This window comes from Notolepis coatsorum (genome assembly GCF_963971535.1).
Source record: "Notolepis coatsorum genome assembly, chromosome: 1".
NCBI classification, from domain to species: domain Eukaryota; kingdom Metazoa; phylum Chordata; class Actinopteri; order Aulopiformes; family Paralepididae; genus Notolepis; species Notolepis coatsorum.
In genome coordinates this window covers 56,931,540-56,951,549 of record NC_140165.1, presented here as the reverse complement: position 1 = coordinate 56,951,549, position 20,010 = coordinate 56,931,540, and the positions used below count along the sequence as shown (strand labels likewise).

General features: G+C 43.1%; 1 protein-coding gene across 3 annotated transcripts in view; it reads left to right on the top strand.

The window, feature by feature from the left end:
- The first annotated feature begins 9,123 nt into the window (after window positions 1-9,123).
- Window positions 9,124-20,010, top strand: part of LOC311240119 (glycerol kinase) — a 59,246-nt gene continuing 48,359 nt past the window's right edge. For all 3 annotated transcript variants that reach the window (XM_084328651.1, XM_084328650.1, XM_084328649.1), the window contains exon 1: window positions 9,124-9,260. In XM_084328651.1, coding sequence (XP_084184777.1) covers window positions 9,165-9,260 — 96 coding nt within the window. In that variant the 5' untranslated portion in view covers window positions 9,124-9,164. The remainder of the gene's footprint in view (window positions 9,261-20,010) is intronic.

The following is a 20,010-nucleotide window of genomic DNA, read 5'->3' as shown; positions in this document are numbered from 1 at the left end:
CCATACAATCTGATTTGACTCACAAATAGCTTCTAAAACCTATACTGCAGTCAAAAGAAGGACTGCTAGGCCCACCACATGTCTAATCTAACAAAAACACTTACATCAGGTCCTAACACACTAATTACATTTCCCGGCCCCCTAACCTACCTATACTGAAAGCTAATGCACTGTAGACCTAGCTTTCTTCAACCACACCTGCTACCAGCCAAAGATCATATACCAATCACTTCTTTGACTGCCCCAGGAGTACGTGGTACACAGGAGGCTAACAACAGCCAGAAAACAATGAAATTACCTACCTGTGGTGTCCACTAAACTAAATATTTTAAAGCATACCAGTAGTCAAATCAAATTATAAATTAAGAGCATACTTACCTGTTTGAAGACCGGCTAGAGCCCCCATGTTACATTCAAGCCTAAAATATGGCTCGTCAAGGCCTTGAATGCGACGTGGTGGACACAGGACACTGGACAAAAGTTTATCAAAAATAACTATTTATTTACAACTAACTAAATGGACAGAAATAGTGGGAGCTGGGTGTTCCAGACTCCAAAGTTAAATAACAAAACTATAGGCAAAAGGAAGAACTAGTGATGTGACGTTTGAAGCGAGGCTCCGGAGCTTGTGTCGAGCAATCCAGCTTTTTTTAAGTGGAGCCTGTATCGAAGCGCGTATCAGGTGACGTACTGATGACGTCCGAAGCCTCGGTCCGGGGGGTACCGCCCCCGAAGCCCCACTCCGGGGGGTACCGCCCCCGAAGCCCCACTCCGCGTCACTGATTCAGGAAATGGCTTCGGGGTTGGTGCGCAACGCGTCTCCAACACGGGATCATCCCTATGTTCCCCGGAACATCCCCGCAACACAAGTGTCGACATAGGAATTCATTACGAGTTTCTTTGCGTTGGAGAATCCCGTGGAGTACTGGGAAAGACAAATAAATGTGTATCCTAATAATCCCAACATATATATATATAACAGATGGTAGCACGAGGCACTGTCAGTCACGATGGACTTCAAGCGTTGTGAAGTGACTGGCGAGTAGCGGTACTGCGAGTTAAACTCACTCCACTTAAAAAGACACACTTTACACGTCATGAAGAGTGAATTCACCTTGGTGTAGCGGTCTGTGCTGTCACCTGTCGCCCGTGTCACGGCAGACCCGGGTTCTAAACTCCCTCGGGGCATCGAAGAAAGTTAAACACAACGCAAAAAAGGTGACCATATGATATCATCTCCGTTACATATAAACTTGCTGTAATGTCTAAATTGCTGTGCCTAATCTGATCACATCTGTATGATCCAAATGCAGGATGGCATGTCGATTTTGAGTTGCTTTTTCTGAATAAAAATGAATGAAGCAAGCACTTGTCCCTGCCATCATTGTTAGAAAAACACACTATATTAAATTATAGAATGTTGTAGTAACACAAGCACTTTCTCCTCTGTCCCTGCCATCATTCTGTTAGAAAAACAGACACATTATTATTTGTTTATTGGCATCATCATCACTCTGCCTGTTCTACATTTATTGTCCACTTGATGGCACAGTAGAGCAAATGCACCATGAAGCTTCGACACATGTGTGGTACAATTGGATGGAAAGCCTCAATGCTTCATGAAGCTTCATCTCGCCATCACTAGGAAGAACAAGCCGAATGTACAACAAAACAATGAGAGCAGGTGAGACGCTGGAGAGCTGAGACATCTCCTGTGAAGTGGGGGAGACTTGACAACTGCTCCCTGCACTGCATTTGTAGGGCGTGGTGCCTCATCACCACACCTGTGATGAATTAGAAGGGCGGCCATTTTAATAACAAAAACAGGAAGAAACAGTGTGTCAATTAAACCACCAATTAGTGACAGCACACTTAACCACAATGTGAATATGCACCACAGACAGTAAGTATCCCTCCACCATGTGAAAGTAATACGTAACAGCACAGCACAACTGATTTGACAAAAAAAATCCACCAAGGGGGGGAAAAACGGGTCACAAAACAAAATTAATTACACAACAATAATTACACAACAGTTGGAATGACAGTCAGGCACATTCACATGTCTACATACAGATAAAGATATAGTATGTAACGAGGATTATAGGCAGGTATATAGATGTGGATAAATATACAGTATACTGTAAATATAAACGTATGTATACGGTATATACAGCTATTTGGAGGTAGTGGGGTCCAGAGCCCTGGGGCTGCCCTGGAGGCTCTGTGAGGAGGCTGGACTGAAGGCAGGCTGAGATCTGCGGGGCCGGTGAGGTGTTTGTGGAACAGTGGTGCATCGCCTCTGTTTCCAGGACTCACAGCAGAATTATGAGCATATTCTCTGATGCTTTTTTTAATGACTGTTTTGTTCCCGACAACTGGAGTGGAACCAAGCAGGTGGACCCGATAGCCCAGATAAAAATCTGTTCCCTTGACTCAAGTTCTGGAGAGATGTTTTAGGGAATAGCCTAGGGCTTAAAGTGGAAATGAAGCAGTGCAATAAATACATATTCATATCATCACATTAGTATTTAGATAAGCCACAGAAAAAAATCACGTTATAAAAATAAGCAGTTTCTAAGAAAAAACGATTTGTTATGTGCATTTTTGAAGCATTTATCATTATGGGCGCGGCCATTTTGTTGCTGACGTCATGGAGCTTGTTTGGTGTATACACTGCTGGTTAGCTGCCTATAGTGAATGGGTCAGTCAGTAAATAAAATGTTGCCTACAAAACAACGGGACCGCGGTGGTTCTGTTTGTATTGCTCCTGGCTGTTCAAACTAATTTTACCATGTGAGAGAGAGGAAAGTTGGTTAATTTCCACAAACTACCAGTGAAAAAAACAGTGTTGTTGGCATGTTGGCTCAGGCTGGCTGCACTCAGGCGGCGTGATCAGCCTGTTGGACAGGGAATGAAGATCCCCAGAGAACACTTCATTGCCTCGGATTATGTTGTTGGGGGTGGAAGGTTTGTCCAGAAGACCACTAATCAGCTGAAGCCTGATGCGGTTCCCTCGGTCTTCGACAGACAGACCGGCGTTAGCTCTCGGGAGCGATGGCTAGCTAGTTAGCAACAGCCGGGGACCGGCGTTAGCAACCGGGAGCGTCGTGGAGCATTCAGCCTGCTGGCTACCTAGATCCACTTCAACCAGCGTCGCGGAGCATTCAGCCTGCTGGCTACACAGCTTGTCGGTGTGCTGGAACCTCGGCAAGCTAACGGTAGCTGGCTACACAGCTTGTCTGTGTGCTGGAACCTCGGCAAGCTAACGGTAGCTGGCTACACAGCTTGTCGGTGTGCTGGAACCTCGGCAAGCTAACGGTAGCTGGCTACACAGCTTGTCTGTGTGCTAATAGCCTCGGCAAGCTAACGGTAGCTGGCTACACAGCTTGTCGGTGTGCTAATAGCCTCGGCAAGCTAACGGTAGCTGGCTCCAGGCTATTAGCACATCGACAAGCTGCTGGAGCTCCCGACGCTCGGCTGGTTGAAGTGGATCTAGGTAGCCAGCAGGCTGAATGCTCCGCGACGCTCCCGGTTGCTAACGCCGGTCCCCGGCTGTTGCTAACTAGCTAGCCATCGCTCCCGAGAGCTAACGCCGGTCTGTCTGTCGAAGACCGAGGGAACCGCATCAGGCTTCAGCTGATTAGTGGTCTTCTGGACAAACCTTCCACCCCCAACAACATAATCCGAGGCAATGAAGTGTTCTCTGGGGATCTTCATTCCCTGTCCAACAGGCTGATCACGCCGCCTGAGTGCAGCCAGCCTGAGCCAACATGCCAACAACACTGTTTTTTTCACTGGTAGTTTGTGGAAATTAACCAACTTTCCTCTCTCTCACATGGTAAAATTAGTTTGAACAGCCAGGAGCAATACAAACAGAACCACCGCGGTCCCGTTGTTTTGTAGGCAACATTTTATTTACCGACTGACCCATTCACTATAGGCAGCTAACCAGCAGTGTATACACCAAACAAGCTCCATGACGTCAGCAACAAAATGGCGGCGCCCATGTTGAAAACAGGGATATTATATTTGATTTTTCAGACAAATAAGATAGATTTCACATTTGATTATAGAACCCTGTCTTACACAAGGTACACAACAAACAAACTAGGATCACATTGTTCACTGCTTCATTTCCACTTTAAGCTATTGCTATTATAAATAGAAAAGCAATATGAAGCCACTGAAATGTATAATTAAATATTGTGTTCTTGATTGGTACATTTCATAAACCACAAAACAAAATAATATTTAAAAAAAATGATAAACATTATGACAGTCTGTCATATGGTTTATTATTAGTGTGGGTGACCTGGCGAAGCCAGGTTGCAACCCACACTATACATATCTATACTATTTTTATTTATTTATTCTTTATTCCACCGATTTTGCAAACACTTTGCAACACGTAAGCGTTCGCGCCCCATACACGTGAAAGGTATCAAAACGAGCGGCTTGCCTATGGCAACACCGGTCTCCGAACTCGTAAAGTTTCACCGCACCGTCTGGCTACGAATCGACTTTAAACGGTAAAATTTCAGAAATGCATGCAATTTAGAGTGCGAGATCCACCGATTTTGCCAACAAACTCCTCCCAGAGCGTTCGCGCCCCATACACGTGAAAGGTATCAAAACGACCGGCTTGCTCCAACTCGATGTGCTATTCGAACTCGTAAAGTTTCACCGCACCGTCTGGCTACGAATCGACTTTAAACGGTAAAATTTCGGAAATACAGTGCAATTTAGAGTTTCAAACACTTTGCAACACGTAAGCGTTCGCGCACCATACACGTGAAAGGTATCAAAACGAGCGGCTTGCCTATGGCAACTGCGGTCTTCGAACTCGTAAAAGTTTCACCGCACCGTCTGGCTACGAATCGACTTTAAACGGTAAAATTTCGGTCCCATTGGGAATGCATTGCAATTTAGAGTGTAGCAGCTGAAATAATCTTTTTCCCCCTACCTTGGGTGAATTGCGAGTGTGATCTCAATTTTGGACGTAGAAATAAAACAAACACATCAAAACGATGACACGGCTGTCAGTCCGCTCACAAAAGAAAAATAAATGGAATTGGACATTTCTATCTCAACTGACGACCATTTGTTTGAAGGTTCTCCTCCCCATTGACCGCCATGCAATCGCACTCTAGAAATCACTTTTTTCACACTATTTTTTAGCCTTCTGTTCCGATCGCCGAAGGAGTGCCACAATATCGCACGAATGCCACAATCTCGCGCACAACCCTTCGCCTACTCATTGTAGTGCTCTTGTGCGAGTCACAACGCTTCATCTCTTATAGTTTTCTTTTAATCAATGTGACAATGCAGTCATGCATCTGCCTCCATAGAAATGCATTGGATAGAAAATATGCAAGTCATAGTGATTGCTTCACCTGTGTGGCTCATGCTCACTCATGATTGGTTCAGCTGTGTGGCTCGTGGCTGAGCTGCCAATGACCTCATCCACTTTAACCCATCATTGCCCATCACTGTGTTGCAGTACTGAATTGCTGGACAGCGCCCTCTGTCTTGTGGGTTGTGTCATTGTACTCAGTAGGGATATCCTCTTTCATTTTTCATTGGTCCATGTTGACCACCTTTCATTGGTCGATGTTGACCACTCCCCCGATCCGTAGACCACGCCCCCTTTGGCCACACCCCCTCAGTGTATCTCTTGAACCGTTTGTCGTAGAGACTTGCGGATTGTGCCATTGGTCGATGTTGACCACCTTTCATTGGTCGATGTTGACCACTCCCCCGATCATTAGACCACGCCCCCTTAGACCACACCCCATCAGTGTATCTCTTGAACCGTTTGTCGTAGAGACTTGCGGATTGTGCCATTGTACTCGGTGTAATAGTGTAATAGTGTGTAATAGTGTAATAGTGTGTAATAGTGTAATAGTGTAATAGTGTGTAATAGTGTGTAATAGTGTGTAATAGTGTAATAGTGTAATAGTGTGTAATAGTGTAATAGTGTGTAATAGTGTAATAGTGTATTAATAGTGTAATATTGTGTAATAGTGTAATAGTGTAATAGTGTGTAATAGTGTAATATTGTGTAATAGTGTAATAGTGTAATAGTGTGTAATAGTGTAATAGTGTAATAGTGTGTAATAGTGTGTAATAGTGTAATAGTGTGTAATAGTGTAATAGTGTAATAGTGTAATAGTGTGTAATAGTGTAATAGTGTGTAGTGTAATAGTGTGTAATAGTGTGTAATAGTGTAATATTGTGTAATAGTGTAATAGTGTAATGGTGTGTAATAGTGTAATAGTGTGTAATAGTGTGTAATAGTGTAATAGTGTAATAGTGTGTAATAGTGTGTAATAGTGTAATAGTGTAATAGTGTGTAATAGTGTAATAGTGTGTAATAGTGTAATAGTGTGTAATAGTGTAATAGTGTGTAATAGTGTAATAGTGTGTAATAGTGTAATAGTGTAATAGTGTGTAATAGTGTAATAGTGTAATAGTGTGTAATAGTGTAATAGTGTAATAGTGTGTAATAGTGTAATAGTGTGTAATAGTGTAATAGTGTGTAATAGTGTGTAATAGTGTAATAGTGTGTAATAGTGTAATAGTGTGTAATAGTGTAATAGTGTGTAATTGTGTGTAATAGTGTGTAATAGTGTAATAGTGTGTAATAGTGTAATCGTGTGTAATAGTGTAATCGTGTGTAATAGTGTAATAGTGTGTAATAGTGTAATAGTGTGTAATAGTGTGTAATAGTGTAATATTGTGTAATAGTGTAATAGTGTGTAATAGTGTAATAGTGTGTAATAGTGTAATAGTGTGTAATAGTGTAATAGTGTAATAGTGTGTAATAGTGTAATAGTGTAATAGTGTGTAATAGTGTAATATTGTGTAATAGTGTAATAGTGTGTAATAGTGTGTAATAGTGTGTAATAGTGTAATAGTGTAATCGTGTGTAATAGTGTGTAATAGTGTAATAGTGTAATATTGTGTAATAGTGTAATAGTGTGTAATAGTGTAATCGTGTAATAGTGTAATAGTGTGTAATAGTGTAATAGTGTGTAATAGTGTGTAATAGTGTAATAGTGTGTAATAGTGTAATAGTGTAATAGTGTATAATAGTGTAATAGTGTAATAGTGTAATAGTGTGTAATAGTGTAATAGTGTGTAATAGTGTGTAATAGTGTGTAATAGTGTGTAATAGTGTAATAGTGTGTAATAGTGTAATAGTGTGTAATAGTGTAATAGTGTAATAGTGTGTAATAGTGTAATAGTGTGTAATAGTGTAATAGTGTGTAATAGTGTAATAGTGTAATAGTGTGTAATAGTGTGTAATAGTGTGTAATAGTGTAATATTGTGTAATAGTGTAATAGTGTGTAATAGTGTAATAGTGTGTAATAGTGTAATAGTGTAATCGTGTAATAGTGTAATAGTGTGTAATAGTGTAATAGTGTGTAATAGTGTAATAGTGTGTAATAGTGTAATAGTGTGTAATAGTGTAATAGTGTGTAATAGTGTAATAGTGTGTAATAGTGTGTAATAGTGTAATAGTGTGTAATAGTGTAATAGTGTAATAGTGTGTAATAGTGTGTAATAGTGTAATAGTGTAATAGTGTGTAATAGTGTAATAGTGCAATAGTGTGTAATAGTGTGTAATAGTGTAATAGTGTGTAATAGTGTAATAGTGTGTAATAGTGTAATAGTAGGTAATAGTGTAATAGTGTGTAATAGTGTAATAGTGTAATAGTGTGTAATAGTGTAATAGTGTGTAATAGTGTAATAGTGTAATAGTGTGTAATAGTGTAATAGTGTGTAATAGTGTAATAGTGCAATAGTGTAATAGTGTGTAATAGTGTGTAATAGTGTAATAGTGTGTAATAGTGTAATAGTGTGTAATAGTGTGTAATAGTGTAATAGTGTGTAATCGTGTAATAGTGTGTAATAGTGTAATAGTGTGTAATAGTGTAATAGTGTAATAGTGTGTAATAGTGTAATAGTGTGTAATAGTGTAATAGTGTGTAATAGTGTAATAGTGTGTAATAGTGTAATAGTGTAATAGTGTAATAGTGTGTAATAGTGTAATAGTGTGTAATAGTGTAATAGTGTAATAGTGCAATAGTGTGTAATAGTGTAATAGTGTAATAGTGTTATAGTGTGTAATAGTGTAATAGTGTAATAGTGTGTAATAGTGTGTAATAGTGTGTAATAGTGTAATAGTGTGTAATAGTGTGTAATAGTGTAATATTGTGTAATAGTGTAATAGTGTTGCGGGTTGTGTCATTGCACTCAGTAGGGATATCCTCTTTAATTGGTCTATGTTGACCACTCCCCCGATCCTTAGGCCACGCCCCCTTTTTGTATCCTTTGAACCGTTTGTCATAGAGACTCGCGAGAGACCCTCTCCCCCGTTGGCCGGCGGTGCACAGGCGTCACCCACACTTTCACAAATTCCCCCGCGCGGAATTGTCTAGTTATTATTATTATTATTATTATTATTATTATTATTATTATTATTATTATTATTATTATTATTATTATAAATTTGTCAATTTGTCAAATCCATGATGATGCCTCGACTCTGGATGATGTAACAACAAAAACATGTTGGCGTGGTGGTCACGTCATCACCGAGTGCCTAGTGTTTGGTCTGACGCACGTACGCTAGCGGCGTCTGAGTCTGACTGACGGAAAGGGGCGTGATTTATTCCCCGTAGCCTATGTGTGCGAAGACGCTCTCTGATTGGCTAGCCGCGTACAGCGAAGACCCTCTCTGATTGGTTTAGCGCCGAAGGGTTTTTTCCGCCTAACCCTAACTCTAACCTTAACCCTAACCTTGTCCTTAACCCTAACCAACCCTAACCATAACTCTAACCTTAACCTTAACCTTAACCTTAACCTTAACCTTAACCCGGTCCCTAACCCTAACCCTAACTCTAAGCATAACTCACTTCGAAAGAGGGACAAAGCATAACCACTTTGAAGCAGAGAATATTATGTACAAGGCGGAAAAGACCCTTCGGCGCTAAACCAACCAGAGAGCGTCTTCGCACACATAGGCTATGGAAAAGAATCACGCGGACTGACCGCCTCTTCGACCCCCCGCCCGCCGGTGTGTGGGTTTGTGTTCACCCCCCTCTCTCCCCTCAGTACCGGGAAGGTTCGTGGCTGAACAGCGGAGCCAGCGCACATGAAAGGTGCCAACATGGCCGCATCATCGAACCGGATCACGATGGGACCTCTGGTCGCTGCTATCGATCAGGGCACGAGCACGACGCGCTTCTTGGTGAGAAAACACTGATCACTGATGATGTGGTTATTTATTAGCGTCACGCAAGCGTCCGTTAGCTACTGTAGCTATTAGATAGTTCCTGCTGTGTGCCCTTGAATGCAATTAACCTTACCGACTGACCCATGGTGGGAATAGAATGAACTAGCCTGGTCCGGTCCGATTAAAGGACTAAACATGCCAACACAAGCACGCATGTGTAAAGCACGCAACATGCAATGTACAGTTTCTACGTCAAATGACTCTTTTCTGGACTCTTTTTGGATCACAAACAGTACTGTATTTGCAAATCTGGTATATCATAAATGTCTAGATGTAGTACTGTCTATCTGTATGTCATTATATGTTATGATGAATTGAAAATGGGGGACCCTGATGTAAACAAGACGAAAGTCTTTATCTGGTCTGCATCCCCTTAACAATTGTATTTGATTGATTGATTGAAAAGTTTATTAACAGATTGCAGAATGGGTACAGTACAGTACAGCTCAGTACATACAATTGTTAAGGGGATGCAGACCAGAGAGACTTTCGTCTTGTTTACATCAGGGTCCCCCATTTTCAATTCATCATAATATATATGACATACATTGATTGAATTGATTGAAAACTTTATTAACAGATTGCAGAATGGGTACAATACAGTACAGCTCAATACACACAATTGTTAAGGGGATGCAGACCAGAGAAAGACTTTCGTCTTGTTTACATCAGGGTCCCCCATTTTCAATTCATCAGGACATATATGACATACATGACATACAGATAGTCAGTACTGCTACATCTATACATTTCTGACATACCAGATTTGCAAATACAGTACTGTTTGTGATACAGAAGGAGTCAAGAAAAGGGAGTATATACATTTGACGTAGAAACTGTACATTTGATTGGAGGAGGTTGGGTGGGGGGGGGGTTGGGTACATTGGGATATTGACAACCATACTGGGTAATTTACATTGGAGGTGGTTGGGGGGGGGGGGGGGGGCACACTGTATAAACAAGCAAAACTGTACATTGAGGGGGGGGGGGGGGGGGAGACACTGTACAAACAAACAAAATTGTACATTGGACTATTGACAAAACCATACTATGTAAATGACTGTACATTGGAGGGGGTTGGGTTAGGATATTTACAGGGGCCAGTGTTGAATTGCAGTCTCCCGTAGGTGTCCCTTGAGAGAGGTTTTGAAAGTGGGTAGTGATCCACATTCCTTTACAGCTTTGGGTAGGGCGTTCCACATTGATGTGGCATAATTGCGAAACGTGTTTAGTCCCTTATTTGAGCCGAATCTGGGTTTAACATGATTTGTGGAGCTCCCTCTGGTGTTGTGATCGTGGTATTCACTGACCTTTGGGAAGTATTTTGACATGTACATGGGTACCTTGGTCGTGTAGTGTATCTTGTAGACCAGGCCCATTGCAAGTTGCTGTACTCTGTCGTCTACTCTAAGCCATCCTAGGTTGTCAAAGTGGGCAGGGGTGAGGTGGGTTCTAGGAGTAAGGTCAAGCAGTAGTCTGACCAGTTTGTTTTGAGATGTTTGTAATTTTGTTTTTAGCGCCTTTGAGGTGCTTTGGTACCATGAGGTGCAAGCATAGTCGTAGTACCCCTGAATGAGTGCTCCTGCCAGAGTCTTCAGGGTATTCTTGTTTACCAGAGAGGAGATCCGGTACAAGAATCGAGTTTGTTGGTTGACTTTTTTTATTACATTGGATGCCATTTTGTCACAGGAGAGATTAGCCTCTAGGATGGAACCCAGGTAGGTAATTTCATCTTTCCTTGTGACAATATTGTCACCCACTGTAACTGAGAAGCCGTCGGTCTTGCTGAGTTTGTTATTTGAACCGAAGAGAATGGACTCTGTTTTGCCCATGTGTAATGATAGTTTGTTATCAGCGAGCCATATGCAGATTCTGCCTAGTTCCGAGCTGAGGGTTTTTTCAACCTGTAACTTGTTCTTGTCAGAGACCAGCAGGGCTGAGTCGTCTGCAAACAGGAACAAGTTGCAGTCACAAGCTGACGACATGTCATTTGCATAAATTAGGAACAGTAGCGGTCCTAGTATGCTTCCTTGTGGAACACCACAGCTCACTGTGAGGGGGGGGGATAGGGTACCGTTTACCTCCACCATCTGTTCCCTCCCCTCAAGGTAGGATTGCATCCAGCTCACTGATAGACTATCAAAACCAATTGCTTTTAGCTTGTCAATCAGAATGGAGTGATTGACCGTGTCAAAGGCCTTTTGTAGGTCCAGCATGACCATGCCGCAGTATTTGCCTGCGTCCACCTCTTGTTTGATGTGGTCATTCAAATAGAGAAGGCATGTGTCAGTGGAGTGGGATGTTCTGAAGCCAGATTGGAATTCGTAGATTCGATTTTTTTCCGCTAGGTACTTTTCGACCTGTTCGTAGACTATTTTTTCCATGACTTTCGAGATGGAGGTGAGAATAGAAACAGGGCGGTAGTTGCCTGGGTCTAATTTGCTGCCCTTTTTGTGCAGAGGGGTCACCCTCGCAATTTTGAAGTCCTTGGGGACGTGTCCCTGTTTTATGGAGAGGTTTATTATGTGTGTGATGATTGGGGTGATGGCGGCTGCTGAGTCTCTGAGGAATTTGGAGGGGATGTTGTCATGGCCAGTGGCCTTGTTAGGTTGGAGGGCGCTCAGTTTATTGAGTACCTCATCTGTTGTTACCATTTCCAGCTTGAAGTCGTCCTTGCGGACCCCTAGGTTTTTGTAGTAAGCTACTATGTGTTCTACCCCATAAAGCCCTGAGTGGGAGGGTAGTTTGTTTACCAGTGTTGTGGCTATGTTTGTGAAGAAAATGTTTAAGTAATTGGCTACATCCAGCTTGTCTGTGATGAGCGTGTTGTCCGTTTTTATGTTTATGTTTGAGAATCTGGTTTTAAGTTTTTTACTGCATCCTAGTTGATTATTGAGTAATTTCCAAAGTTCACGTGGTTTGTTTTTGTTTTCCTCAGTTTTGTCATTGATGAAATTCTTTTTTGCAGTTTTGATCATGGAGTTTACGTCGTTTCTTAGTCTGTTTCTTTCTAGTTTGAGTTCAGTCACGTGGGCTTGGAGTTCACTGCTCGTGCTTTTAGTAAGCTTTGACTGACTTTTACGAAACTCAGAGCATTTTTTGTCTCTGGTTTTCATAGCGGCCAGTATTTCGGAGTGCATCCACGGCTCAGCGCAATTTTTTACCCTGGTGGTTCTTAGGGGGGCCATGTCGTTTAGTATTGTTGAGAATTTGGTTTTGAAACCAAGCCATGTTTCTTCAACCAGTGTACCATTGAGTTCCTCTGACCAGTCCAGACTCTCCAGTTCAAGGTTGAAGGCCTCGCTAGAGTAGGTTTTGAGGTCTCTAGATGTGACTGTTACATGACATACAGATAGACAGTACTGCTACATCTATACATTTATGACATATCAGATTTGCAAATACAGTACCGTTTGTGATACAAAAGTGTCCAGAAAAAGAGTGTATATACATTTGGCATAGAAACTGTACATTGGAGGAGGTTGGGTGGGTGGGTGGGGTGGGGTTGGGTGGGTGGGTGAGGGCTGTACATTGGAGGTGGGGGGGGGGGGGTTGGGTAGGGGACACACACACATTTTACACTGTACATTGGAATACTGAAAAAGCCTTACTTGGTCATTTACTGTACAACTAGGTTAGGAGGACATTTGTAGGGGCCAGTTTCGTGTATGTATTGAGCTGTACTGTATTCTGCAATCTGTTAAATAAAGTTTTCAATCAATCAATCAAAACGCACGATCGCACTGTACGTTGACGTTAACTAACCTAGCTAGTGACCCCTGGGCTTCACTTTTCCAAAATGTTCCCCTTTTCTTTTTTGCTTGCACGCAAACGGTGCTGTCCAGGTTCTGATTTCATATACACACACACACACACACTCTACTAGGCTACTACAGCGAGCCCCACTCATTTCATATAGTGCAAATTAATTGTTCAAATGAAGGCATCCAATATGATTAACGGTTCACTGATCATGAAATATGAACTAACTATACAATTGCAATAGTATTAGAAAGGATATTAACAACACAACAAGGTTTGTTTAAAATTCAAGGACATTTAATCAAGAGGTTTATTTGTCACACATACCAGGGCAAATGGGCAATGTGAAATGCAGGTGGTCATGCCTCATCGATTGTGCAAAATACAATAATAAGATAAGGAACTTGTACTTTTTAAAGAAGTTCGATGAAAAGGAACGTTTCTGTTTCCCAAAATATGTTTTAGGATATTCTGGCAGGACTGGCTGAGAGGGGCCAGTGTTTTTTTCTCCCAAATCAGTGTGGGGTGGATTACCTGAAGCCTCAGGTGATCAGGTCACAGTGTTGTTATGCCCAGGGGCAGGGCTCGCTGTGGCTTCACGGATGCGATCTTCTAGAGCTTCTGAATTACTGTTATCCTGCTCCTTTGCCTTGAAAAAATTACGTATATCCATTTTGCATTTGTGCGGCTGTCGCTGGTGTTATCTGCAAATAACTGGCGGGTGCATTCGAATGCAGATGTTTATACAAACGGGTGTGTGCGGCGTGATTGGTACTGCCTGCAGTCTGGAATGTTAATGGTCACCAACCCTACCCATTGACACCTCCGTCGGCCGACCCCAGCCCCCCCCCCCCCACACACATACACACACACAATATCGTAGCCTAGGCTGCCTATATAATAATACTGGGGCTGCCGCTGCCCACATATATTATTTATATATAAATGCTAAATATTTACATCAGACATGTACAGACAATGTACAAACAAAAAATAATTCTACATATTAGGTACAGGCAAGCATAATGGTGTTAGAGTTCTGCAGGGCTATGTTCACAAGTTATTTCTTAACCATGTTTTGAAGTGGGGGTGGGTGGGGGCGGCTATAAGCCGATTGATTGATTGAAAAGTTTATTAACAGATTGCAGAATGGGTACAGTACAGCTCAACTGTACACTGTACACTGTACATTGGAATACTGACAAAGTCATACTTGGTCATTTACTGTACAACTGGGTTAGGACATTTGTAGGGGCCAGTTTCGAATTGCAGTCTCCCGTATAGGTGTTCTTTGAGATTGTTTTTGAAAGTGGGTAGTGATTCACATTCCTTTACGGCTGTGGGTAGGGCGTTCCACATTGATGTGGCATAATTGCGAAACGTGTTTAGTCCCTTGTTTGAGCCGAATCTGGGTTTAACATGATTTGTGGAGCTCCCTCTGGTGTTGTGATCGTGGTATTCACTGACCTTTGGGAAGTATTTTGACATGTACATGGGTATTGGGTACCTTGGTCGTGTAGTGTATCTTGTAGACCAGGCCCATTGTAAGTTGCTGTACTCTGTTGTCTACTCTAAGCCATCCTAGGTTGTCAAAGTGGGCAGGGGTGAGGTGGGTTCTAGGAGTAAGGTCAAGCAGTAGTCTGACTAGTTTGTTTTGAGATGTTTGTAATTTGGTTTTTAGTGCCTTTGAGGTTTTTTGGTACCATGAGGTGCAAGCATAGTCGTAGTACCCTTGAATGAGTGCTCCTGCCAGAGTCTTCAGGGTATTCTTTTATTGCCACATGGCCAGGCCGTCTGGAATGTTAACAGTCACCACACCTACCCATTGACACCTCGGTCGGCCGACCCCAGCCCCCCCACACACACACACACACAATATCGTAGCCTAGACTGCCTCGAAAAAGAGATCTTTGATCTCAAGTGACTACCTGGTAAAATAAAGGTAGGAAAAAAAAATTCGTCGACTGGTCTGGGAAGGCATAGCCTGCCTGTGCCTTACATACCCGCCGCCTATGCATGTACATCACTATGAATTGAAAATGGGGGACCCTGATGTAAACAAGACAAACGTCTTTATCTGGTCTGCATCCCCTTAACAATTGTGTGTATTGAGCCGTACTGTATTGTACCCATTCTGCAATCTGTTAAATACAGTTTTCATTCATTCATAGAACGCTCCATCTAATTTATTGCGGGGATTCGTCCCACTCTGTTTTTACTCACCCAATAATTAATTGCTGTGACTTGGGGTCAGCTCGTGTCATATAGTATCAAATTAATTTGAAAGTTCTGACAGAAAACGTATATTTAGTAGAATATCTCTCTACTTTTCCACGAGATTAAGTTAATGAGGACCACATTCTGTGAAAGCGACAGCGTTCAAACGCAGGGAAAGACACAAAAAAACGCACATTTAATGAAGCTGATTTCGGATGGCAAACACGGCAGCACCAATCACATCACAACTTCCGTTGATGAGTCAGGTGTGTTTACAGTAAGCCCCTCACCATGCTGATGACCCAGGTGTGTTTACAATAAACCCCTGCTTCATGTGATTGGTGCTGCTGTGTTTGCCATCCCAAATCAGCTTCATTAAATGTGCGATTTTTTTGTGTCTTTCCCTGTGTTTGATCGTATTGCCTTCTCAGCCCCCACAAACCGCTCAGTTGCTCTGGTTAGGAAGCAGAGCGTCTCAAACTGGTGGACCAGGGTGTGATCGTTTGTTGCAGACCCGAGTTCCATTACTGTGTTCACGCCAACCGCACCCAGGGGGATAAATGCTCGAGGGTTACATTCAACCGGCCTAAACGAGGCAGAGGTTAAAGCACCCTAAACCTCATTTGCGTCTTAAGGATTCACACGTCAAAGTACTGTACGTCCACTAAAATAGCTTGTTTTTGCCACAGACGGGGTCAGATTGTTGTGCATTGCAGTGTGTAAAGGATCCCTACAGAGAGAGACCTTTTGAGTCTCTCAAAAGCGAATTGTCCTGCAGCACAGAAACGACGTGTGAATTCCCCAAATGGGTGACATTCCCCATTAAACCTGTGTGTCAGGAAATATTGGTTGGGAGCAGTTGCACCACATATATAGCTAATATATACTATTAGCTATGTACTATTACTTTTCTATTACTTACTGTCTCATGAAGAATAGTTATAGTGCAGAAATGAAGGCTATAGGTATCATTTAAACAAAAGATGGCTATGTGCACTGACACGTTCAGGAACATCACCACTAGCCCTAGACACCAGCAGGTTTACTGCCACCTAGAGGACAGACATTACCACTAGCTCTAGAGACCAGCAGGTTTACTGCCACCCCAGAGGAGGACAGACATTACCACTAACTCTAGAGACCAGCAGGTTTACTGCCACCTAGAGGAGGACAGACATCACCACTAACTCTAGAGACCAGCAGGTTTACTGCCACCCCAGAGGAGGACAGACATCACCACTAACTCTAGACACCAGCAGGTTTACTGCCACCCCAGAGGAGGACAGACATCACCACTAACTCTACATTTACATTTACATTTAGTCATTTAGCTGACGCTTTTATCCAAAGCGACTTACAAGTTCTGTACGACAAGTCATCAGGAAGGGCACAACTCTATCAGCTGAGTAACAATGTTCATCAAAGTGTTGCGTGTTACAGTGTAGGTTAGTTTATTAGGACAAGTGCATGACAGTAAGGTTAGTTAGGGTTCGATTTTTTTTTTTTTTTTTAATTTTAGATAATGGTTGAAGAAGTGAGTCTTTAGTCGACTGCGAAAGATTGGACGGGATTCGGCTGTCCTAACTGGGATGGGTAGTTCATTCCACCATTGTGGGGCAAGGACCGAGAATAGGCGGCTTCACTTTGATGACCCTCCGGGAGCTTGGATAGGAGTAGGTCTGAGGCGGCCAGAAGATGCAGAGCGTAGGGTTCTTGAGGGTGTGTAGTTAGAGACCATTGACCGGAGGTAGGCGGGAGCGGTTCCCTTTGCCGCACGGTATGCTAGGTCGAGGGCCTTGAAGCGGATACGTGCAGCAATGGGGAGCCAGTGCAGGTCCCTAAGAAGTGGGGTGACATGGGCCGACTTCGGTAGGTTTGAGATCAGGCGGGCCGCTGCGTTTTGAATGAGTTGAAGAGGCTTGGTGGCAGTGGCCGGGAGGCCAGCTAGCAGTGCGTTGCAGTAGTCGAGGCGGGAGATGACTGTTGATTGGACGAGGAGTTGGGTGGCTTCTTTTGTCAGGAAGGGGCGGATCCTTCTGACGTTGCTCAGGAGGAATCTGCAGGTTCTGGTTGTCGCTGCGATGTGAGCAGAGAAGTTCAACTGGTCGTCGAGGACAACACCAAGGTTCTTGGCGGTCGGCGACGCGGTCACAGCTGCATTCTCGACTGTGAAATGTATTTGTATAGCCCGAGATCACAGCCCCCATGGGCTGTACAAGTCTTCTACAAGTCAAGAAGAAACATCACAAAAGATCAAAAACAAAAACCATAAAATCCAAATATGCCACACTCCCAGACTTTCCCCAATGAAGAGGAGGAACGACTCACTAAAAACCTAGCAATAGGGGGAAAAGCACCACAGGCAGCGTGGAGGAGAGACACCTCAGATGGGCCGTTCAAAGGGGATCGATCCCCCAACAGGATGTCTGTGATGATAATATAGTGTCGCAATGGCTGATAGATGGATGGAGAATAGAACAGGCAAATAATTGGTATGAATGTATATATATATACTAGGGATGGGTACCGAATTCGGTACTTTTAAAAAGGTACCTACCGAAACACGTCGGTACTACAGAGTATCGATTCACGCGAGATCCAACGGTGCCAAAAAATATTCATTATAACTTGGCTCTGCACTGCCACAGGTCGCTGAGAGACAACCATTGTTCATGTATTAATAATATATAATATTGCAGCAAGCGTTGTCTGCATCTAGCTTTGTAAAGTGTAACAACACTTGCAACCGTTTTCGGCTCGCCATTCCCCCGACTGCTTTACTGTTGAATCAAGTCAAATCGTCACTTTTTTTTCTTGTACAGCAGGGCTGTACACTGCGACGAGATTATCGCAAATTGCCCCTTAATTTGGCCCGTGCGAGTGGTAAATAATATTTGGGGGCAACCTTGCGAGTAGTGATTTCAACCCTTCATTCGCATTTCACTCCTAAATTAATTGTAAAAAATAGTAAAACATTAGCCTACAACCAGGGCTGTACAGTGCGACATAATGCCGCGATGCTATGAAAGAATCGGCAATGAATGAATTTACTGCCATAGCCTGTGTAGGGAAAAAAAGATTTGCGTGTGAAGTGAATCTGGGTTACGCTATTCTACTTGGTAGTTGTAGTCTATCGTGCGATTAAATACCATGTCCCCGTCTGGTAGAGTCCATACATCCAACACCAAATCCCATAATTCCTAGCGAACAATCGAATCGAAACAGAATGTGAACTTCCTTTCAATAAGTTTAAGCCGCTAATTTTGCTCTGCAAGAAGAACGGAGCGGATATCAGTCCATCTTATGACAACCACGTCCGATGTGGAGAGATGATAAGAGACCATAACCTGATAAAATGTGCCGGAGGGTATGGATTCTTACCTATCTTGATGTGATTTACCTAGATATATCTACCGCACTAATTCTAGGTGTTAATGAAGCCAGCATAGCAATCTGGTCAGAAGTGGTGGAGAGGATAAAGCATTATATGAACTATTAATCCTTGGTATCAAACGGAATAATGGATGTATTCAAGGGGGGTCCGGTGGGGGGGGGGAATGAGTAAGAGCATTTATGTGTTTTATAGTGGATTTCTACTGTAAATGTTTGTATGTCATGTCAAAAAAAATTAAAAACATTTGTTCACAAAAAAATTTACTTTTAAGAAAAAGTTGAAAAACGCTAGAGACCAGCAGGTTTACTGCCACCCCAGAGGAGGACAGACATTACCACTAGCCCTAGACACCAGCAGGTTTACTGCCTGCCACCCTAGAGGAGGACAGACATCACCACTAGCCCTAGAGACCAGCAGGTTTACTGCCACCCCAGAGGAGGACAGACATTACCACTAGCCCTAGACACCAGCAGGTTTACTGCCACCCCAGTGGAGGACAGACATCACCACTAGCCCTAGACACCAGCAGGTTTACTGCCACCCCAGAGGAGGACAGACATTACCACTAGCCCTAGACACCAGCAGGTTTACTGCCACCTAGAGGAGGACCGACATCACCACTAACTCTAGAGACCAGCAGGTTTACTGCCACCCCAGAGGAGGACAGACATCACCACTAGCCCTAGACACCAGCAGGTTTACTGCCACCCCAGAGGAGGACAGACATCACCACTAGCCCTAGACACCGGCAGGTTCACCCCAGAGGAGGACAGACATCACCACTAGCTCTAGACACCGGCAGGTTCACCCCAGAGGAGGACAGACATCACCACAATATTGTCACAAGGAAAGATGAAATTACCTACCTGGGTTCCATCCTAGAGGCTAATCTCTCCTGTGACAAAATGGCATCCAATGTAATAAAAAAAGTCAACCAACGAACTTGATTCTTGTACCGGATCTCCTCTCTGGTAAACAAGAACACCCTGAAGACTCTGGCAGGAGCACTCATTCAGGGGTACTACGACTATGCTTGCACCTCATGGTACCAAAGCACCTCAAAGGCGCTAAAAACAAAATTACAAACATCTCAAAACAAACTGGTCAGACTACTGCTTGACCTTACTCCTAGAACCCACCTCACCCCTGCCCACTTTGACAACCTAGGATGGCTTAGAGTAGACGACAGAGTACAACAACTTGCAATGGGCCTGGTCTACAAGATACACTACACGACCAAGGTACCCATGTACATGTCAAAATACTTCCCAAAGGTCAGTGAATACCACGATCACAACACCAGAGGGAGCTCCACAAATCATGTTAAACCCA